General features: G+C 35.8%; 1 protein-coding gene across 1 annotated transcript in view; it reads right to left on the reverse strand.

Annotated features, from left to right (window-relative positions):
- Window positions 1–232: 232 nt before the first annotated feature.
- TMEM38B (transmembrane protein 38B) overlaps window positions 233–22214 on the reverse strand; it is a 60588-nt gene continuing 38606 nt past the window's right edge. The window contains exon 6 of the mRNA XM_005895810.2: window positions 233–1563. Coding sequence (XP_005895872.2) covers window positions 1348–1563 — 216 coding nt within the window. The 3' untranslated portion in view covers window positions 233–1347. The remainder of the gene's footprint in view (window positions 1564–22214) is intronic.

Here is a 22214-nt window from a genome sequence, read left to right on the forward strand (position 1 = left end):
ATGTCAGTCACAGAGTTTTTAAAATTATAACTGGAATTTTAAACTATAAAATAAAGAAGGTTTAACATTATTTAATGACTTTTCTACTTATTATTATTGTAATTATTTTTGCCAATAAGGTACAAAATGTAAAGTCATCATTCTTTACTCAAGTAGACTACTACCATACAAGATTTTAGTTTGTTTCTTCTTAATTAGCTGGTTGCTGTCAAATGCCCCAGGACAATTCTCATTAGAGCTGTAACTAGTTTTAATGTCAAATAAGATTAGTAATATATGTACATGTACATTAAAACATAACAAACATATGTAACACTAGTAAGAGACATTCAACTAGAAAACTGACAAGTACTCATAAGAAAGGAAACATAAAGGTAATTTTTTTTAATTTAAATAATCCTTAAGAATATACGACACCCATGGCAGATTCATGTACGCCCGTGGCAGATTCATGTTGATGTGTGGCAGAACCAATACAATATTGTAAAGTAAAAAAAAAAAAAAAAATTTTAATAAAAAAAATTAACAAACAAACAAACGAATATATGAAATGCTCTGAAGAATTTCTCCCACAGGTAAAACAAATGTGTTTTAAGGAGAGAGAAAAATATAAGCTCCTCAAAACTTACAAAGCAAAACATGGACTTAGTAACTTATTAAAAATTATGCCCCTGATTTTCTTTTGAGAAAAAAGAAATAGTACAAACAAGGGCATGAAACACAGTTAAAATTAAGACTAATATTCTATTCTCACTGAAAAATGCTAGGAGAAAACAATTAAATTTCAGATATTTCCATTTAATGTGGGAAAAAAATACAATGTTCATTTCTGAGATATAAGCTAGTAATTTATTTTCATTCATAATATAAAGTGATTTAGGTAAAGTGTATTCTTCCCAGTACTCAAAATTAAACAAGAACTTTTTTTCATATCTAGGAATTATAATGGTAATGTGAAATAAAAGTTTAATTTTGCTGAACTAAAATTTATGAAATATCTAAACAATAAGAATTTAATTTTTGTTATTTTGCAATGACGATAGGTTTACTTTTTCTAACATTTTTAAAAAATCCAGCCTTCTTTTATCCATATAAAACTTTTAAAAATCACAATAGAATCTTTTATATATAACTTAGAAAAACAATTTCACATGATATACTAATAACACTCAGGAAATTACAATCCAGAAAGGGACAGTCTCCCTGAAACAGAAAGAAGTTCTTTCTTTTTGTCACCTCCAATCCTTATAATCTTTATTTACATCATTTACAAGAAATATTTATCACAATCTGACAGGTAGATAAGAAAAAGAAAATTTTTTGCTTTCTCAAGCTCATCAAGTGAATTTACTCAGTCTTCTTACTATGTTTCTTTTTAACTTTATCTGAAGCATTAGCTACAGGTTTTGAGGTAGATGAACCAGTACCATTGAAAGACGATTTTGTTTCACTTTTCTTTTCACATGGTGAAAACTGCTGCTGCCAGCCAAACAGCATCCGACTCAATGTATCTTCAAAACAAGCAAAAGGCACAAGAGCAGTCTTTGTAATCATCATGGTTATCTGAAAAAAAAAGTTCAATTTTGAATTTAAATACAAATGTTTTCTGTTTCCCAAAACTGAGAGGAGAAAGTGAAAAGAGGAAAAGAGTCAAAACACATTTTTTTATTGAAGTATAACTGACATATAACAATATACTAGTTTCAGGAATACAACACAATGGTTCAATATTTATATACAAAGTGAAATCACCACCACAGTAAGTCTAGTTAACATTCATCATGCACAGTTACATATACAATTTTTTTATGTGATGAGAACTTTTAAGAGCTACTCTTAATGACTTTCAAATATTACAACAGTTACCATGCTATACATTACATACTTGATGACTTATTTATAACTGAAAGTTTGGACCTTTTGACTCCCTTTAACCTATTTCACCAAGCCTCACCAACCCTACCGCCCCCCCCACCCCCCCGCCTTTTGGCAACAACTAATCTGTTCTCTGTATCTATGAGCTTGGATTGTTTTAAATTTTAGATTCCACTTATAAATGAAATCATAGTGTATTTGTCTTTGTCTCATTTTTTCACCTGGCATAATGCCCACTTATGACGTTAGCTGTGGGCTTGCCATATATAACCTCTATTATGTTGAGGTACATTCCCTCTATACCGTTTTTTATTGTAAGTGGACGTTGAATTCTGTCAAATGCTTTTACTGCCTCTATTGAGATAATTATATGATTTTTATCCTTCATTTTGTTAATGTGATATATCGATTCATTTGCAGATGATGAACCATTCTTGCATCCCTGGAATTAATCCCACTTGATCACAGTGTATAATTTCTTTAATGTATTGTTGAACCTGGTCTGCTAATATTTTGTTGGTTTCTGCATCTATGCTCATCAGGGATATTGCCCTGCAATTTTCTTTTCTTGCGGCATCCTTGTCTGATTTTGGTTTCAGGGTAATGTTGACCTTGTAAAATGAGTTTGGACGCATTCCATCATTTTTTTATTTTTGGAAGAGTTTGAGAAGGATTGGTATTAACTCTTTTAATGTCTGGTAGAATTCGCCAGCAAAACTCTCTGGTCCTGGACTTTTGTTGGGAGATTCCTGATTTCTGATACTATCTCCTTACTAGTAATTGGTCTGTTCAGATTTTCTTTTTCTTTGTGATTCAGTCTTGGTAGGTTATATGTTTCTAGAAATATATCCATTTCTTCTAGCTTGTCCACTTTGTTGGCATATAAGTGCACACAGTAGTTTTTTACAATCCCTTGTATTTTTGTGGTATCAGTTGTAATGTCCTCTTTTGTTTCTAACTGAGTCCGTTTGAGTTCTCTCTTTTTCTTTCTTGGTGAGTCTAACTAGAAGTTTGTTCATCTTGTTTATCTTTTCAAAGAACCATCTCTTACTCTGATCTCTTCTGTTGTCCTCTTAGCTTGTATTTCATTTATTTCCACTCTATGTTACGTCCTTGCTTCCATTACCTTTGGGCTTCATTTGTTCTTCTTCTTCTACTTCCTTTAGGTATAAAGTTAGGTTGTTTGAGATTTTTCTCATTTCTTGAGGCAGGCATTTATCACTATGAACTTGCCTCTTAAAACTGCTTTTGCTACATCCCGTAAGATTTGTATGTTGTATTTCTACTTTTGTTTCAAGGTACTTTTTAAAAAGTTTTCTTCACTGATTTCTTCATTGACTCACTGGTTCTTCTATAGTATTATGTTTAATTCCCACTTCTGTGATGTTTCCAGTTTTTTTCTTGTAAATGATTTCTAGTTTCATACTATTCTGGTAGAAAAAGATTCCTGATATGATTTTCATCTTTTTAAATTAACTTGTTTTATGATCTAACATATGAACCCTGGATAATATACCATGTGTGCATGAAAATAAAATGTATTCTGTTGCTTTTGGATGGAATGTCCTATCTAAATTGTAGTTAAGTCTATCTGAGGCAATGTTAAGTCCTTTGAGGCAATGTTTCCTTCTTGATTTTCTGTCTAGTAATCTATCCATTATGGTAAGTGAAGAGACTTTGATAAGTCCCTTACTATCACTGTTTTGCTGTCTGTTTCTCTTTACAAAGTGTCAGTTGCTCAGTTCTGTCCGACTACAACCCCATGGACTGAAGTCCACCAGGCTCCTCTGTCCATGGAATTCTCCAGGCAAGAATACTTGAGTGGATAGCTATTTTTTTCTCCAGGGAATGTTCCTGACTCAGGGATTGAGCCCAGGTCTCCCATATTGCAGGTGGATTCTTTACTGTCTGAGCCACCAGGGAAGCCCCCTATTTATCTTTAGGTCTGTTATTATTTGCTTTATATATTTATGTAGATACATAAATATCTGCAGCCAATGGACATAAATTTGAGTAAACTCTGGGAGATAGTGAAGGAGAGGGAAGTCTGGCATGCTGCAGTCCATAGGGTCTCAAAAGAATTGGACAGACTTAGTGACTGAACAACAACAAAACATTTGCAAATGTTATATATCCTGTTAGACTGACCCCTTTATCATTACTTACTACCCTTCTTTCTAGTCTTTTTTTTTTAAGTCTATTTTATCTGATATAAGCAGAGCTACCCCAACTTTCTTTGGGCTTTCCTTTGCAGAAAATATATTTTTCCATCCCTTCCCTTTCAGTCTGTTACTCTCCTTACATCTGAAGTGAATCTCTTGCAGGCAGCACAGAAATGGGACTTACTTTTTTTCTTTTTTCCCTTCGGTCACTTCATGTATTCTAAATAGTAAATTTAGAGTAAATAATAAGTATGTGAATGCTAAGGCTTCAGTTGTGTCCTACTCTTTGCAACCCTACTTATTGTCATTTACTTAATTGTCTTCTGGCTGTTTTGTAGTTCCTCTCTGGTATTTTCATTCCTTGCTCTCTTCTCTTATGGCTTGATGACTTTCTTTAGAATGCTTAGATTACTTTCTCATCATCTTTTGTGTATTTATTATGAGACTTTCATACAGCAACTTACATAAATAACAGTCTACTTTAAGTTGACAACTTAAATGCATTTTAAAGCTTTATACTTTTACCCTTCCCCTCCATGTTTTTTATGTTTTTGATATTATATTTTACATCTTTTTATCTTGTATGTATTCACTCATTGTTGTAGTTATGGTTCTACTACTTTTATTTTTTAAGATTCATACTAGCTTTATAAGTGATTAAGCTACTATCTTTCCTATATATTTATTATTCTTTACCAGTGAGATTCATATTTTCATGTTTTGTGGTTACTAATTAGCATCCTTTTCTTTCAACTTAAAGAAGTCCCTTTAACACTTCTTGTAAGGCCAATGTAGTGGTGATGTACTCCTTTAACTTTTGCTTGTCTGGAAAAATTCTTTAACTCTCCTCTAATTTTTAATGTAACTCTGCCAGGTAGAGTAATCTAGACTGGAATTTTTTCCCCTCAGTAATTTGAATATATCATGCTACTCCCTTCTGGCCTGAAAAGTTTCTGCTGGAAAAATCTGCTCATAGTCTTCTGGGGGTTTATTTATACATAACACATTGTTTTTCTCTTGCTGCTTTTAAGAATCTTTTTGCCTTAAACTGTTGACATTTTAATTATAACGTTCACTTCCCTGGTGGTCCACTGAAGTGGTGGTCCACTGCAGAAGCTGCCTGCAAATCCAGGGTACACGGGTTTCAATCCTTGGTCCAGGAAGATCCCACACGCAAGCTGCACATGCCACGGAACAACTAAGCCCATGTGTCACAAAATACTGAAGCCAGCGTGCTCTAGGGCCCATGCTCCACAACAAGAGAAGCCATCTCAATGAGAAGCCCACACACTGCAATCAAGAGTAGCCCCCACTCGCCACAACTAGAGAAAGCCTGCACACAGCAATGAAGACCCAGTGCAACCATAAATCAATTAATATTTTTAAAAAGAATAATTATAATATGTCTTGGTGAAGGTCTCTTTGGGGTCCTCTTGTGTAGAATGCTCTCGGCTTCCTGGATCTGCATGTCTGTTTCCTTCCCCAAATTAGGGAAGTTTTCAGGCATTATTTCTTCAAATAATTCTTCTGCCCCTTCCTCTCTCCTATCTCCTTCTGGGAGCCCTGTTACGTGAATGTTAGTCCTGAGATTGCTCCATAAATTCCCTAAGTTATCTTCACTTTCTTTTGTTCTCCTTCCTTTTTGCAGCTCTCAATGGGTGAGGTCTACTGCCTGGTGGTTAAGTTCACTGATCCTTTTTGCTTCCATCTAGTCTGCTGTTGTACCCCTCTAGTAAATGTCTTAGTTCAGTTATGATAGTCTTCAGCTCTGTGACTCTAGTACTTTCTTGAATTCCCTATTTTCTATACTGAAGTTCTGTGTTCAAAATGCATTCTTAATTTAATCTTCAGGAGAAGCAAATTAAGCTAGATTCTAGGGAAAAAAAATCTGTTCTCTATAACTTTACGCTTAACTAATGGAAAAGAACACAACTCCTTAATAATAAAAGATACCACATTGTGAGTGCCAAATGAGCAGCATAAACAACAACAACAAAAATACATTTAGTAACAAAAGGAAATAAGAAGACAAAATAATATACACCAAATGACCAATAATAGCTATTACTACTATGCACTTAACACGTGCTAGAGCTGTGTGATAATGTGTTTGTATTACTTTATTCTCTTTAAATGTAATCCAAAAACTAATCTATCATTACTCTCATCATAAAGATGTAGAACTCAGGTTCTGACATGTTAAGTAACTTGTTCAAAGTCACAGAGCTAATAAGTGGTAAAGTAGTTTGGAACACTCAGATTTTGACTTCAGTCACTAAATATACTGTAGTCTACCACTATCTGAAGTCACAGTCTTCCAGTAAAGTATAGATAGTGCCAGTAGGAGGGAATGTACTAAGTCTTTAGCCATCCAAAATTTCCCATATATAAATTGAGATAGCGGGAGGAAGAATGGAGAGAGGTACCAACCTATTATCTGGCAAAATATACAATGTTCAGAGATATTTAGATTTGCTCAAGAAATTATCCTGGTACCAAAATGAATCTGGGAGAACTTTACGATTCAGAAAGGTTCCCAAAAGTCTATGAATTTTCAAAAGTCAATTCCTCCAGCAGATCGCAGATAATGAATCAAACTAGGTATTTCTGGGAATTAAATATTCACAAGAGGTACCTACATAATCAGCTTTCTTAAGGACAATGGAATCAAGAGTAAATTCCTAGTATCTGCAATATACTTTAGGTAGTAGGGAGCTGGAGACAAAGTAGGTGCCCATTACAGAAGAATGTATAAGTAAAATAAACACTGTGTAATTGTTAAAAGTAATAAATAATAAAGTCATATGGAAAAATTCTTGAGATATATTGTTAGACGAAAATGCGACAAAGAACAAAAGCTCTAAAATACTATCATTGACATTAATTTTAAAAAAACGCACACACACATAGCATTGTGAATGTACTAAACGCCACTGATTGTACAATTTTAAATAACTGAATTTGCTATGCCACTTTGACCTCAATAAAAATGAACACTTTTACTCATGTACATAAACTCCAGACCAACCATGACTAAATAGCTTATATCAGACTAGTATCCCAACAGAATCAATATAAAAGACATAAATACATAAAACAACTGTTAAAAGGCACTGGAGTACAACCAATACAGGTGCAACCTGGTGGGATTATGATCCCTAAAAGAAAGGAAGTTGAACAAAGTGAACTTCACATTTATCTTGGCATTTTCTTTTAAGGAGAGAACAACAGCTGGGAGGCCAAAGAGCTGAGCAGCCTGCTGCTTGATACTAGGAAGACAGATTGGAGTTCAAAGTCAAGCAAGATGGAGCTGCCCAGGAGTACAACTCAGGCTTAAACTGAGACCCCCAAAAGGATCACATTCTAGAAAGGCAAATACGAACTACAATAGCAAGCACTAACAAAGCCTAAAACCAACAGGCTTTGTGCATTAAACTTGACTGCGAAAGGAATGTTGAGTGTAATCCCGGACCTCAAAGATCTTACAGACTAGTCAGACAGATAAGTAAATTAGTAATAATACAACAGCAATGGAGTAAGTGCAATAATAGACACTTGCCCAGAAATGTTAAGAAATGGATTTGGAGTCATTATGACACAAGTAAAAGGTAAAGGCATAAATATGAATGTGATCACCTAGAGAGAATATAGAATGAGAAGACTCCAAATACAATGTTAACATCCGAGTTTATGTCATTACTGGTTAAGATCCAGAAGAATTTCTTTAGATAAAATTATTCTTTAGAATAAACAGTTACAATGACATGTACTACGATAATTATTCTGGTCATAGCTTGACTTCATGGACTGTCAGGAAAATGCAAAAGAGTTCAGATTAAACAAGGGTCCACTGTCTGGAAAAGAGCAATGTATTTTTATAAAATCCAGAAAAAAAGAGTGTCAGGAACTAAAGTAATTCCTGAGAATGTGAACTATAGTTAAGTATTTTTCAAAGTCAAGTTTTAATAGAATTTCCACTCCCAGTAGACTCATCACTCAGCTGAGGAATACTGTTGACATCAGAAATTACTGCTGAGATAGACTTATGAGGTTCATGGACAGATTTCTGTGAATTCAGCCTCTTCTTAGGGCTTGATTCAGCAAGGTGACACAAATGTAATGGTGACAAATGAAATGAACCCTTATTCTTCTACAAATAAAACATAAAACTCTCCCTACTCAGCAAGTTATTAAAAGAAACAGCATATTACCTAAATTAAACAGCATTTGACTCACAGTCTCTAACTTAAAAAGGGAAGGAAACCAAAGAGTCTAAAAACTTTAAAGATACTCTGATATTTAAACATATTCTAAAATATAACTTAATTCCAGTAAAGAAATTGTTTGAAGCTCTTCCACATTCTTTATATCTAATATTGTATCATTTCAAAATATGCCCAGAAAAATGTGATTTAAAATATAAGTTCTTCAAAGGCACAAATAGGACTCATATACTTTTACATCCTCTATAGTGCATAGCAATAAGAATAGAGTACAATGAAAAAACACAATTTCTAATCACATGAATAATTCAAAGACTATTATAATACATCTGTATAAGCAAAATTTGCAAATTTAATCTTTCTCTTCACCCAGAACATACTTTTCCTGTCTCTATCTGCCCAAATTCAAACATCCTTTGCAGTGTAACTGTAAGGTGTCTATTCCATTAAACGTTCTCCAGCACCCTCTAATGAAAATAATGTTGCCCTATAAGAAGCTTCTAGAATATGGTACATTCAACCAGGTTTTCTGTCACTCTATACTTCTTTGGTGATATCATTCACTCAGACACTAATAATTACTAACCTGAACGACTGTCAAATCTTCAGATCCTCATTTTTATAAATCTCTTCAGTAAGCTGGGCAAGCAAATTGTTCACCTAGTAGTATAGACTTAGATAAATAAGTGACTATGCCAAAGCTTTTGACTGTGTGGATCACAATAAACTGTGGAAAATTCTGAAAGAGATGGGAATACCAGACCACCTTGACCTGCCTCTTGAGAAACCTATATGCAGGTCAGGAAGCAACAGTTAGAACTGGACATGGAACAACAGACTGGTTCCAAATAGGTAAAGGAGTACATCAAGGCTGTATATTGTCACCCTGCTTATTTAACTTATATGCAGAGTACATCATGAGAAACACTGGGCTGGAAGAAGCACAAGCTGGAATCAAGATTGCTGGGAGAAATATCAATAACCTCAGATATGCAGATGACACCACCCTTATGGCAGAAAGTGAAGAGGAACTAAAGAGCCTCTTGATGAAAGTGAAAGAGGAGAGTGAAAAAGTTGGCTTAATGCTCAACATACAGAAAACGAAGATCATGGCATCTGGTCCCATCACTTCATGGCAAATAGATGGGGAAACAGTGCAAACAGTGTCAGACTTAATTTTTGGGGGCTCCAAAATCACTGCAGATGGTGACTGCAGCCATGAAATAAAAAGATGCTTACTCCTTGGAAGGAAAGTTATGACCAACCTAGACAGCATATTAAAAAACAGAGACATTACTTTGCCAACAAAGGTCCATCTAGTCAAGCCTATGGTTTTTCCAGCGGTCATGTATGGATGTGAGAGTTGGACTGTGAAGAAAGCTGAGCACCGAAGAATTGGTGCTTTTGAACTGTGGTGTTGGAGAAGACTCTTGAGAGTCCCTTGGTCTGCAAGGAGATCTAACCAGTCCATCCTAAAGGATATCAGTCCTGGGTGTTCATTCGAAGGACTGATGTTGAAGCTGAAACTCCAATACTTCAGCCACCTCATGCAAAGAGTTGACTCACTGGAAAAGACCCTGATGCTGGGAGGGATTAGGGGCAGGAGGAGGAGACAACAGAGGATGAAATGGCTGGATGGCATCACCGACTTGATGGACATGAGTTTGGGTAAACTCTGTGAGTTGGTGATGGACAGGGAGGCCTGGTGTGCTGCGATTCATGGGGTCGCAGAGAGTTGGACACGACTGAGTGACTGAACTGAACTGAATTAAATACAGAGAGACCTATGAAAGAACATTTTGGCCATTTATCAGTCAGTCAACAAATATATATTAAAAATCTACTATAGGCACCAGACACAATGCTAGGGATACAGTTATGAATAAAACAAACTTGGTCCCTATTCTCATGAAGTTTAAAAGCATAGTGCTTTGTATTTCTTTTTAGACAATAACATCTTGAAGAAACAGTCTCTGTCTTAGTCAAAGTTTATGTGTCCATTTGTATCCCCCAAAAAGCTTAATACCATTGTCCCTCATTCATGTATTCAATAATACATGATATTGTATTCAACAATATACTATCCCAATAGTAAGTAATAAAGTGTTAGTCACACAGCCATGTCCGATTCTTTGTGACCCCATGGACTGCAGCCCACCAGTCTTCCCTGTCCATGGAATTCTCCAGGCAAGAATACTGGAGTGGGTTTCCATTTCCTCCTCCAGGGCTCTGACTGACCTGAAGACACCTCTCAAAAGTATTCAGCATAACTGACCATCCCTTTAATACCATCTCCTGGTTTTTAGCAGCTTCTTCCCAGTTTCTCACTCTGGATCTTCCTTCTCTAAATATTAGAAAATCTCAGGACTCTGTCCTTTCTCCTGTCTCTAGCTTTTGTCCCTGTGTAATGTAACTACCTCCCTAAGATAATCTATAAACCAAATACAATCTTAGTAAAAATACCAACAAATTCCATTATGGAGTTAGAGAAACTACCATTAAAAGTTCGTATCAATATGCCAAAAAAGCTGGGGAAAAAATTGAAAATAAACAAACATGCCAGAATATCCAGAAAAGACTGAAAAAGTGCCCAGTTCTCTTTGTATATAGGATATGTAGAGATGATACCACCCTTATGGCAGAAAACAAAGAAGAACTAAAGAGCCTCTTGATGAAAGTGAAAGAGCAGAGTGAAAAAGTTGGCTTAAAACTCAACATTCAGAAAACTAAGATCATGGCATTTCGTCCCATCACTTCATGGCAAATTGATGGGGAAACAGCGGAAACAGTGACAGATTTCATTTTGGGGAGCTCCAAGATCCCTGCAGATGGTGGTTGCAGCCATGAAATTAAAAGATGCTTACTACTTGGAAGGAAAGTTATGACCAACCTAGAGAGCATATTAAAAAGCAGAGACATTACTTTGCCAACAAAGGTCCGTCTAGTCAAGGCTATTGTTTTTCCAGTGGTCATGTATGGATGTGAGAGTTGGACTACAAAGAAAGCTGAGCGCAGAAGAATTGATGCTTTTGAACTATAGTGTTGGAGAAGACTCTTGAGAGTCCCTTGGACTGCAATGAGATCCAACCAGTCCATCCTAAAGGAGATCAGTCCTCGGTGTTCATTGGAAGGACTGATGTTGAAGCTGAAACTCCAATACTTTGGCCACCTGATGCGAAGAGCTGACTCATTTGAAGAGACCCTGATGCTGGGAAAGACTGAGGGCAGGAGGAGAAGGGGACGACAGAGGATGAGATGGCTGGATGGCATCACTGACTCAATGGACATGGGGTTTGGGTAGACTCCGGCAGTTGGTAATGGACAGGGAGGCCCGGTGGGCTGCTGTAATAATATATGAATATATATATATATAAATCACTCTGTTGTACATGTAAAAAATGACAACACTGTAAGTCAATTATATGTCAATAAAATTTTAAAAAGCAGAAAACAAGGAAGCAAAGGCCAAATTTTTCAAACAAACTGATGAAACTAATAAACCTCTAGTTAGACCAATTTGAAACGAGAGATAAAGATACAGATGATCAATACCAGAAATGAAACTGAAGACATCACTATAGATACATAAAGGATAACAAAGAACTACTATTAACAATTTCATGTTAATAAAATCAAAAGTTTAAATGGCACTTAAGAAATGAGTGAAAAATACAACTTACCAAAATGAACACAAATTAAACAGATAATGTGAACTGTCCTATATCAAATGCCTAAAATAATGCCAAATCTACCTAAACTCTTTCAGAGAGTAAAGAATTGAACATTTCTCAACCTATTTAATAAGCTTAGTCTTACGGTGATACAAAACCATACAGATTACAAAGAAAATATACTTCATGAACACAATGGAAAAAAATATACTTGAAAAATATTAACAAATTGAATCTGGCAATGCACAAAAAAGATACATCATGACAAAGTGGGGTTTATGACAGAAATCAAAGGTTTATACAACATTTAAAAAAATAAATTAGTATAATCCACTCTATTAACAGAACCAAACAAAAATTCGGGAGCCGAAGAACACACTAAATGAGACAGAAGAATGTGTTAGAAAGCACTGGAAATAGAGCAAATCATGAGGAAGAGAGCATTAGTGAGCTTGAAGATAAAAATCTAGAAATGATAGAAGCAGAAGATGAAAGAGACTCAAGATATTTTAAAAATAGGAAAATTCTATGAGAGAGATCTGACTCTTAGCAAGGGCAACATTAGGGTAATCGGTAATCCAGAAAGAAAAGAGAGGAAGAAGGGAGCAACTTACCTTTTTTAAAAAAAATTAATAGCTGAGAACTTCCAAAAGTTGGAGAAAGAAGTGGATATTTAAATCCATGAAAAAATACCCAACTACCTCAGTGCAAAAAGACCTTCTCAAAGACATATTATATTAAAATTGTCAAAAGTCAAAGAAATAATTTTTTAAAAAGAATAGTAACCTACAAAGGAACCCTCATTAGGCTATCAGTAGATTTCTCAGCAGAAACTATAGGCCAGGAGGAAGTAAAATGACATTCTCAAAATACTGTAAGGTAAAAACTGTCAGCCAAGAATACTCTATCCAGCAAAGTTATCATTTGGTTTTGTTTGTTCCCAGACAAAAACTTGGAGAGTTTAACACTAGAGCTGCTTTATAAGAAATTTAAGAAATAAACAGGTAAAAGCACACAATATTTTCAGTAAGGTAACAAACAGAATCAGAAAATTGCGACTCAATACCAAAATACTTTTTTAAAATTTAATATAGCATTGGGGTTAAAGGGCAGAGGGAGAAGAAAAATAACTACAGCTATTACAATATGGTAACAAAGTCACAACATAAAATGGAAATCTGAGATGACAAAAACAAAAAAGGAGAAGAAAAAAGAATAGAACTTACATAAGTAAATGAAAATAAAATGCTATCCATGGAAAAGGATTATTTATGATGTGGTATTATCTATGATTTCATGTGAACCACAAAACATAAATCTAGACATGAAACAGAGAAAAAGAAGAAACTGAGAAGAACATCATAGAAAACCACCACACAAAACGGTAGACAGAAACACAAGGAAAAGAAACAATGGAGATACAGAGCAATCAAAAAACAAAAGATAAAATAGTAGTACAAGTCCTCATCTATCCACAATCACACTAAACATAAATGAATTTACCAATCAAAAGACAAAGTAGCTGGATGAATTAAACAAGACCCAACTATATGTGCTCTAGAAGACTTACCTCAACTGTAAAGACAAACATAGGTTTCAAGTGAAGGGATGAAAGATGATACTTCAGAAACAGCAGCCAAAAGAAAAACAAGTGTAGTCATACTCATATCAGACAAAACAGACTTCAAGTCAAAAAATTTAACAAGAGACACAGATGGACAGTATTTGATGATAAAGATGACAACGCATCAAGAGGACATTAACAGTTATTAATATTATATATGCACCTAACATAGGAACACCAAAATATATAAAGCCATTAACAGACCTAAAGGGAGAAACACCCTTATGGCAGAAAGTGAAGAGGAAATAAAAAGCCTCTTGATGAAAGTGAAAGAGGAGAGTGAAAAAGTTGGCTTAAAACTCAACATTCAGAAAACGAAGATCATAGCATCTGGTCCCATCACTTCATGGGAAATAAATGGGGAAACAGTGGAAACAGTGTCAGACTTTATTTTTGGGGCTCCAAAATCACTGCAGATGGTGACTGCAGCCATGAAATTAAAAGATGCTTACTCCTTGGAAGAAAAGTTATGACCAACCTAGATAGCATGTTGAAAAGCAGAGACATTACTTTGCCAACAAAGGTCCATCTAGTCAAGGCTATGGTTTTTCCAGTGGTCACTGGATGTGAGAGTTGGACTATGAGGAAGGCTGAGTGCCAAAGAATTGATGCTTTTGAACTGTGGTGTTGGAGAAGACTCTTGAGAGTCCACTGGACTGCAAGGAGATCCAACCAGTCTATTCTGAAGGTGATCAGCCCTGGGATTTCTTTGGAAGGAATGATGCTAAAGCTGAAACTCCAGTACTTTGGCCACCTCATGCGAAAAGTTGACTCATTGGAAAAGACTCTCATGCTGGGAGGGACTGGGGGCAGGAGGAGAAGGGGACGACAGGATGAGATGGCTGGATGGCATCACTGACTCAATAGATGTGAGTCTGAAGTGAACTCCGGGAGTTGGTGATGGACAGCGAGGCCTGGCGTGCTGCGATTCATGGGGTCGCAAAGAGTCGGATACAACTGAGCGACTGAACTGAACTGAATTGAACTGAACTGAAAGGGAGAAATTGATAACAACACAATAATAGTAGGGGACTCTAATACACCACTTACATCACTGGATAGATCATCTAGACACAAAGTCAATAAGGAAACAGCAGCCTTAAATGAAACATTAAATCAGATAGATTTGATAGATTTGCATAGAGCAGTCCATCCAAACACAGCAAAATACATATTCTTCTCAACTGCACACAGAATTTTCTCAAGGATAGACCATATGTTGGGACACAAGTCTCAGTAAATTTAAGAAGGCTGAAATCAGATCAAGAATCTTTTTCAACCATAATGGTATAAAACTAGAAATAAACTACCAGAAGAAAATGGACAGAGTCACAAATATGTGGAGACTACACAACATGTTACTTAACAACTATGGGTCAATGAAGAAATCAAAGGAGAAATCAAAAACTACCTGAAGATAAATGAAAATAAATATGCAATACACCAAAATCTATGGGATGATACAAAAGTGGTACGAAGAATGAAGTTTATAGCACTAAAGGCCTACTGCAAGGAACAAGAAAAATCTCAGATATACAATCTAACCTTGCACCAAAAGAAAGTTGAAGAACAAATAAGTAGAAAGAAGGAAATAATAAAAATCAGAATGGAAACAAAACAGACACTCAAAAGACAATGGAAAAGATCAAACTAAGAGCTGTTTCTTTGAAAAGATAGACAAAGCTGACAAAGCAGGATGGAAAAATGAGTAAAGGAAATCAACTGTATGGTGACAGATGGAAAATATTTTTTTTTAATTAAAAAAAATTTTTTTTGCTATACTGCACAGCTGGTGAGCTCTTAGTTCCCCACCAGGGATTGAACTCAGGCCCCAGCAGTGGAAGCACAGAGTCCTAACCACTGAATCACCAGGGAATTCCCTAAAGTAAACTTTTGATGGTAAGCATACAGCTGTAGTCTCTGCACTACTAGAACTACAATGTACATGCGAAACTTGTGTGTTATAAACCAACATTACCTCAATTAAAGATAAATTTTTTAAAAAGTTAAACATAAACTTTCCATATGACCCAATAATTCTATTATCTATCCAAGAGAAATGAAAACATATCTCCACACAAAGTAAACATATTCATAGCAGCTTTATTCATAACAACCTTAGTCAAATAATCAAAAGTTGGAAATAATCCAAAATCCATTAATAGATAATACAGTTCAGTTCAGTCACTCAGTTGTGTCTGACTCTTTGCGACCCCATGAACTGCAGCATGCCAGGTATCCCTGTCCATCACCAACTCTTGGAGTTTACTCAAACTCAGGTCCACTGAGTTGATGATGCCATCCAACCATTTCACCCTCTGTCATCCCCTTCTCCTCCCACCTTCCATCTTTCCCAGCATCAGGGTCTTTTCAAATGAGTCAGTTCTTTGCATCAGGCGACCAAAATATTGGAGTTTCAGCTTCAGCATCAGTCCTTCCAATGAACATTCAGGACTGATTTCCTTTAGGATGGACAGGATGGATCTCCTTGCTGTCCAAGGGACTCTCAACAGTCTTCTCCAACATCACAGTTCAAAAGCATCAATTCTTTGGAGCTCAGCTTTCTTCATAGTCCAACTCTCACATTCATATATGACTACTGGAAAAACCACAGCTTTGACTACACGCACCACTGTTGGCAAAGTAATGTCTCTGCTTTTTAATATGCTATTTAGGTTGGTCATAACTTTTCTTCCAAGGAGTAAGTGTCTTTTAATTTTATGGCTACAGTCACCATCTGCAATGATTTTGAAGCCCCCAAAAATAAAATCTGTCATTGTTTCCACTGTTTCCCCATCTATTTGCCATGAAGTGATGGGACCAAATGCCCTGATCTTAGTTTTCTGAATGTTGAGTTTAAAGCCAACTTTTTACTCTCCTTAGATAAACAAACTATGGAATATAATGCTACTTAGCAATAAAAACGAATATGCAACAACATGGGTAAATCTCAAAAACCTTCTGCTGAGCAAAAGAAGCCAGACACCAAAGATGCATACTGTATTATTTCATCATGGGTGGTGGTTGGGATTTACTTGAGTAGAGCACAAGCAACCTATCCAAGTAATGGAAACATTCCATATCTTGGTTGTAGTGGTATACAAATTTACTATAACTCTAGAATGAGTGTATTTTATTATGCAAATTCAGTTCAGTTCAGTCGCTCAGTCGTGTCCAACTCTTTGCAACCCCATGAATCACAGCATGCCAGGCCTCCCTGTCCATCACCAACTCCCGGAGTTCACCCAAACTCATGTCCATTGAGTCGGTGATGCCATCCAGCCATCTCATCCTGTCGTCCCCTTCTCCTCCTGCCCCCAATCCCTCCCAGCATCAGAGTCTTTTCCAATGAGTCAACTCTTTGCATGAGGTGGCCGAAGTACTGGAGTTTCAGCTTCAGCATCATTCCTTCCAAAGAACACCCAGGACTGATCTCCTTTAGGATGGACTGGTTGGATCTCCTTGCAGTCCAAGGGACTCTCAAGAGTCTTCTCCAACACCACAGTTCAAAAGCATCAGTTCTTCGGTGCTCAGCTTTCTTCATAGTCCAACTCTCACATCCATACATGACCACAGGAAAAACCATAGCCTTGACTAGATGGACCTTTGTTGGCAAAGTAACGTTTCTGCTTTTGAATATGCTATCTAGGTTGGTCATAACTTTCCTTCCAAGGAGTAAGCGTCTTTTAATTTCATGGCTGCAGTCACCATCTGCAGTGATTGTGGAGCCCCCAAAAATAAAGTCTGACATTGTTTCCACTGTTTTCCCATCTATTTCCCATGAAGCGATGGGACCAGATGCCATGATCTTCGTCTTCTGAATGTTGAGCTTTAAGCCAACTTTTTCACTCTCCACTTCCACTTTCATCAAGAGGCTTTTGAGTTCCTCTTCACTTTCTGCCATAAGGGTGGTGTCATCTGCATATCGGAGGTTATTGATAGTTCTCCCAGCAATCTTGATTCCAGCTTGTGCTTCTTCCAGCCCAGCGTTTCTCATGACGTACTCTGCATATAAGTTAAATAAGCAGGGTGACGATATACAGCCTTGACGTACTCCTTTTCCTACAGTAAAGTTGATTTTTTTTTTTAATTTTTAAAGGAGCTCATTCCTAAGTTTTTTGTAAATTATTCTTTGCTAAAACATTTTTTAAGAGATCCTGATAGAGCTGTGCTCTGTACTGTATACCTTGAAAGACTCAAATAGGTTACAACCAGAAATGGAATTACTAATTTACAAGATACATAAATCTCCAACTTCGTCAGATATTGCTAAACTGCTCTCCCAAGTTGTTTTTGTTTCAACTCTAAATGCCTTTAAAGTAGTTCATACTCTATGTCTTTACTTCCTCTTATTCACCTAGTCTATTAAAAATAGTTTTCTATTCTCTAACAGTCCATTGAAACTACTTTTACCAGGGTTATCAAATACCTCTTAATTTCAAAATTCAACAGCCTTTTCAGTTTTAATCATTCTTGACCACTCAGTCTCCTTTTCTTTTATTTCACAATTACACTATTTCACATAATGTCTTACACTGAGGAACCAAAAGATATTTCATACTTCTGAAACTTTTCTCAAGTTGTCTCTGGTGGGAGAAAGTAAACTTGGCCAAAATAACCAAGTGAAATGACAGTCACTTAGTCATGTCCAACTCTTTGCATCCCCACAGATATATAGTCCATGGAATTCTCCAGACTAGAATACTGGAGTAGGTAGCCTTTCCCTTCTCCAGGGGATGTTCCCAACCCACAGATCAAACCCAGGTCTCCTGCATTGCAGGCGGATTCTTTACCAGCTGAGCCACAACAGAAGCCCAAGAATACTGGAGTGGGTATCCTATCCCTTCTCCAGCAGATCTTCCTGATCCAGGAATTGAACTGGGGTCTCCTGCACTGCAGGATTCTTTACCAACTGAGCTATCAGGGAATCCCAATAGCCAAATATATCCCAATATACAAATATCCCAATAGCCAAAACAACAACCAAAGACAAGCCAAATATGTCATTTTTTATCTTAAAAATGTATGTGAATTTTGGATTCTATTCTGTAATATATTCATATTCAACTTTAAAGCATTTAAAATAAATTAACATTGAGACTAATCAATGATACATAATGCATCGTATTTATAATATGACTGTACATAATGTCAAAATATATCCCCTGGGTTATGTATAATTCTAGCCTGAGAAACATAAATGACTTACTCAAAATTGTGAAGCCTAGATTTTAACATGTCTAATTCCAAAGCCCATGTGCCTTCCCCATACCAAGAGTCTCAGTTGGCACAAGTTTCTTTCCTCTGAGACTTGAGTTTTAACAATCACAAAGGACTTGAAAGTGGGAAAAGTAAAATAAGTCCTCCTTGAAAGAAACTGGGACCCCCGCCACGAGGACAGAACATTCAAAGAATGTTCAACTTGCTTGGGCTATGGAAGAAAGGAAAGGAGGAAAAAAAGACAGGAGGGAGGAAAAAAATGGAAGAAAAAAAACAAGAGGAGAAGAAAAGATAAATTAAACATACTTCCCTCTGAAAAAAAGAAAATTAATAGATGAGACAAGGAAAATGTAACTATATATCTGAAACATAACGAACAAGTATATATGTAGATAAAGGTAGACTCCCTATGCCTTCAAAATAAAGAATACATTTACTTTTCACACATACAAATAATAATTACAAAATCTCATCAATAACAATAAAAATGAAGTCTCAACAAATATCAAACAATAACATACAGTTATATAATAACCACATATACTGTCCACAATGCAGTTCTAAAAAAAATCATTTTCTAAAAAGATTTTTTTGGGGAGGACTTCCCCACTGGTCCAAGGCTTAAGACTTCACTTACATGAAATATTAGAATAGACAAATTTATAGGTATAAAGTAGATCACTGGTTGCCTACAGTTAAGTGGAATGTGAAAAAACATGAAGGGAATGCTAATGGGTATGAGGTTTATTTTGGGGTGATAAAAACGCTCTAATATCGACTGTGGTAACAGCAGCACATCTCTGTGCTAAAAACCACTGAACTGAACACTTTAAATGGATGAATTGTATAGTGTGTAAAATGTACTTCAGTAAAGCTATTACCAAAAAAAAAAAAAAAAGCATCTCAAAATTTAATGACTGGAAGAAGAGGGCACATATGAAGAGATTTTGCCTTAGACATCTGAAGTACAACCACCACAGATGACCTCTACTGCAGAGAATACTGGAAAAAAAAAATGATCTCTACAGTGATTTGATTCTTTCTAAGATATAAATTTAAATAACATATTCTGTTTTCCTTCTAAGCATCTCATAGGTATGGTTTTAGCCAGAAGTATCTATGCTGACAGAGTTATCTATAAGATTTCTCTAGGCTTAAATAATACTTTAAAAATCAACTGTAGCTGCTGAATAACCAACAAATCACAGAAGAAATCAAAAAAGAAATCAAAATATGCATAGAAACGAATGAAAATGAAAACACAACAACCCAAAACCTGCAGGACACTGTAAAAGCAGTCCTAAGGGGAAAGTTCATAGCAATACAGTCATACCTCAAGAAACAAGAAAAAAGTCAAATAAATAACCTAATTCTACACCTAAAGCAACTAGAAAAGGAAGAAATGAAGAACCCCAGGGTTAGTAGAAGGAAAGAAATCTTAAAAATTAGGGCAGAAATAAATGCAAAAGAAACAAAAGAGACCATAGCAAAAATCAACAAAGCCAAAAGCTGGTTCTTTGAAAGGATAAATAAAATTGGCAAACCATTAGCCAGACTCATCAAGAAACAAAGGGAGAAAAATCACATCAATAAAATTAGAAATAAAAATGGAGAGATCACAACAGACAACACAGAAATACAAAGGATCATAAGAGACTACTATCAACAATTATATGCCAATAAAATGGACAACGTGGAAGAAATGGACAAATTCTTAGAAAACTACAACTTTCCAAAACTGGACCAGGAAGAAATAGAAAATCTTAACAGACCCATCACAAGCACGGAAATTGAAACTGTAATCAAAAATCTTCCAGCAAACAAAAGCCCAGGTCCAGACGGCTTCACAGCTGAATTCTACCAAAAATTTAGAGAAGAGCTAACACCTATCCTGCTCAAACTCTTCCAGAAAATTGCAGAGGAAGGTAAACTTCCAAACTCATTCTATGAGGCCACCATCACCCTGATACCAAAACCTGACAAAGATCCCACAAAAAAAGAAAACTACAGGCCAATATCACTGATGAACATAGATGCAAAAATCCTTAACAAAATTCTAGCAATCAGAATCCAACAACACATTAAAAAGATCATACACCATGACCAAATGGGCTTTATCCCAGGGATGCAAGGATTCTTCAATATCCACAAATCAATCAATGTAATACACCACATTAACAAATTGAAAAATAAAAACCATATGATTATCTCAATAGGTGCAGAGAAAGCCTTTGACAAAATTCAACATCCATTTATGACAAAAACTCTCCAGAAAGCAGGAATAGAAGGAACATACCTCAACATAATAAAAGCTATATATGACAAACCCACAGCAAACATTATCCTCAATGGTGAAAAATTGAAAGCATTTCCTCTAAAGTCAGGAACAAGACAAGGGTGCCCACTTTCACCATTACTATTCAACATAGTTTTGGAAGTTTTGGCCACAGCAATCAGAGCAGAAAAAGAAATAACAGGAATCCAAATTGGAAAAGAAGAAGTAAAACTCTGTTTGCAGATGACATGATCCTCTACATAGAAAACCCTAAAGACTCCACCAGAAAATTACTAGACCTAATCAATGATTATAGTAAAGTTGCAGGATATAAAATCAACACACAGAAATCCCTTGCATTCCTATACACTAATAATGAGAAAAAGAAAGAGAAATTAAGGAAACAATTCCATTCACCATTGCAATGGAAAGAATAAAATACTTAGGAATATATCTACCTAAAGAAACTAAAGACCTATATATAGAAAACTATAAAACACTGGTGAAAGAAATCAAAGAGGACACTAATAGATGGAGAAATATACCTTGTTCATGGATTGGAAGAATCAATATAGTGAAAATGAGTATACTACCCAAAGCAATTTATAGATTCAACGCAATCCCTATCAAGCTACCAACGGTATTCTTCACAGAGCTAGAACAAATAATTTCACAATTTGTATGGAAATACAAAAAAACTCAAATAGCCAAAGCTATCTTCAGAAAGAAGAATGGAACTGAAGGAATCAACCTACCTGACTTCAGGCTCTACTACAAAGCCACAGTCATCAAGATAGTATGGTACTGGCACAAAGACAGAAATATTGATCAATGGAACAAAATAGAAAGCCCAGAGATAAATCCACGCACATATGGTCACCTTATCTTTGACAAAGGAGGCAAGAATATACAATGGATTAAAGATAATCTCTTTAACAAGTGGTGCTGGGAAAACTGGTCAACCACTTGTAAAAGAATGAAACTAGAACCCTTTCTAACACCATACACAAAAATAAACTCAAAATGGATTAAAGATCTCAACGTAAGACCAGAAACTATAAAACTCCTAGAGGAGAATATAGGCAAAACACTCTCCGACATACATCACAGCAGGATCCTCTATGACCCACCTCCCAGAATATTGGAAATAAAAGCAAAAATAAA

The sequence above is a fragment of the Bos mutus genome, chromosome 8, assembly GCF_027580195.1.
Source record: "Bos mutus isolate GX-2022 chromosome 8, NWIPB_WYAK_1.1, whole genome shotgun sequence".
Lineage (NCBI taxonomy): Eukaryota > Metazoa > Chordata > Mammalia > Artiodactyla > Bovidae > Bos > Bos mutus.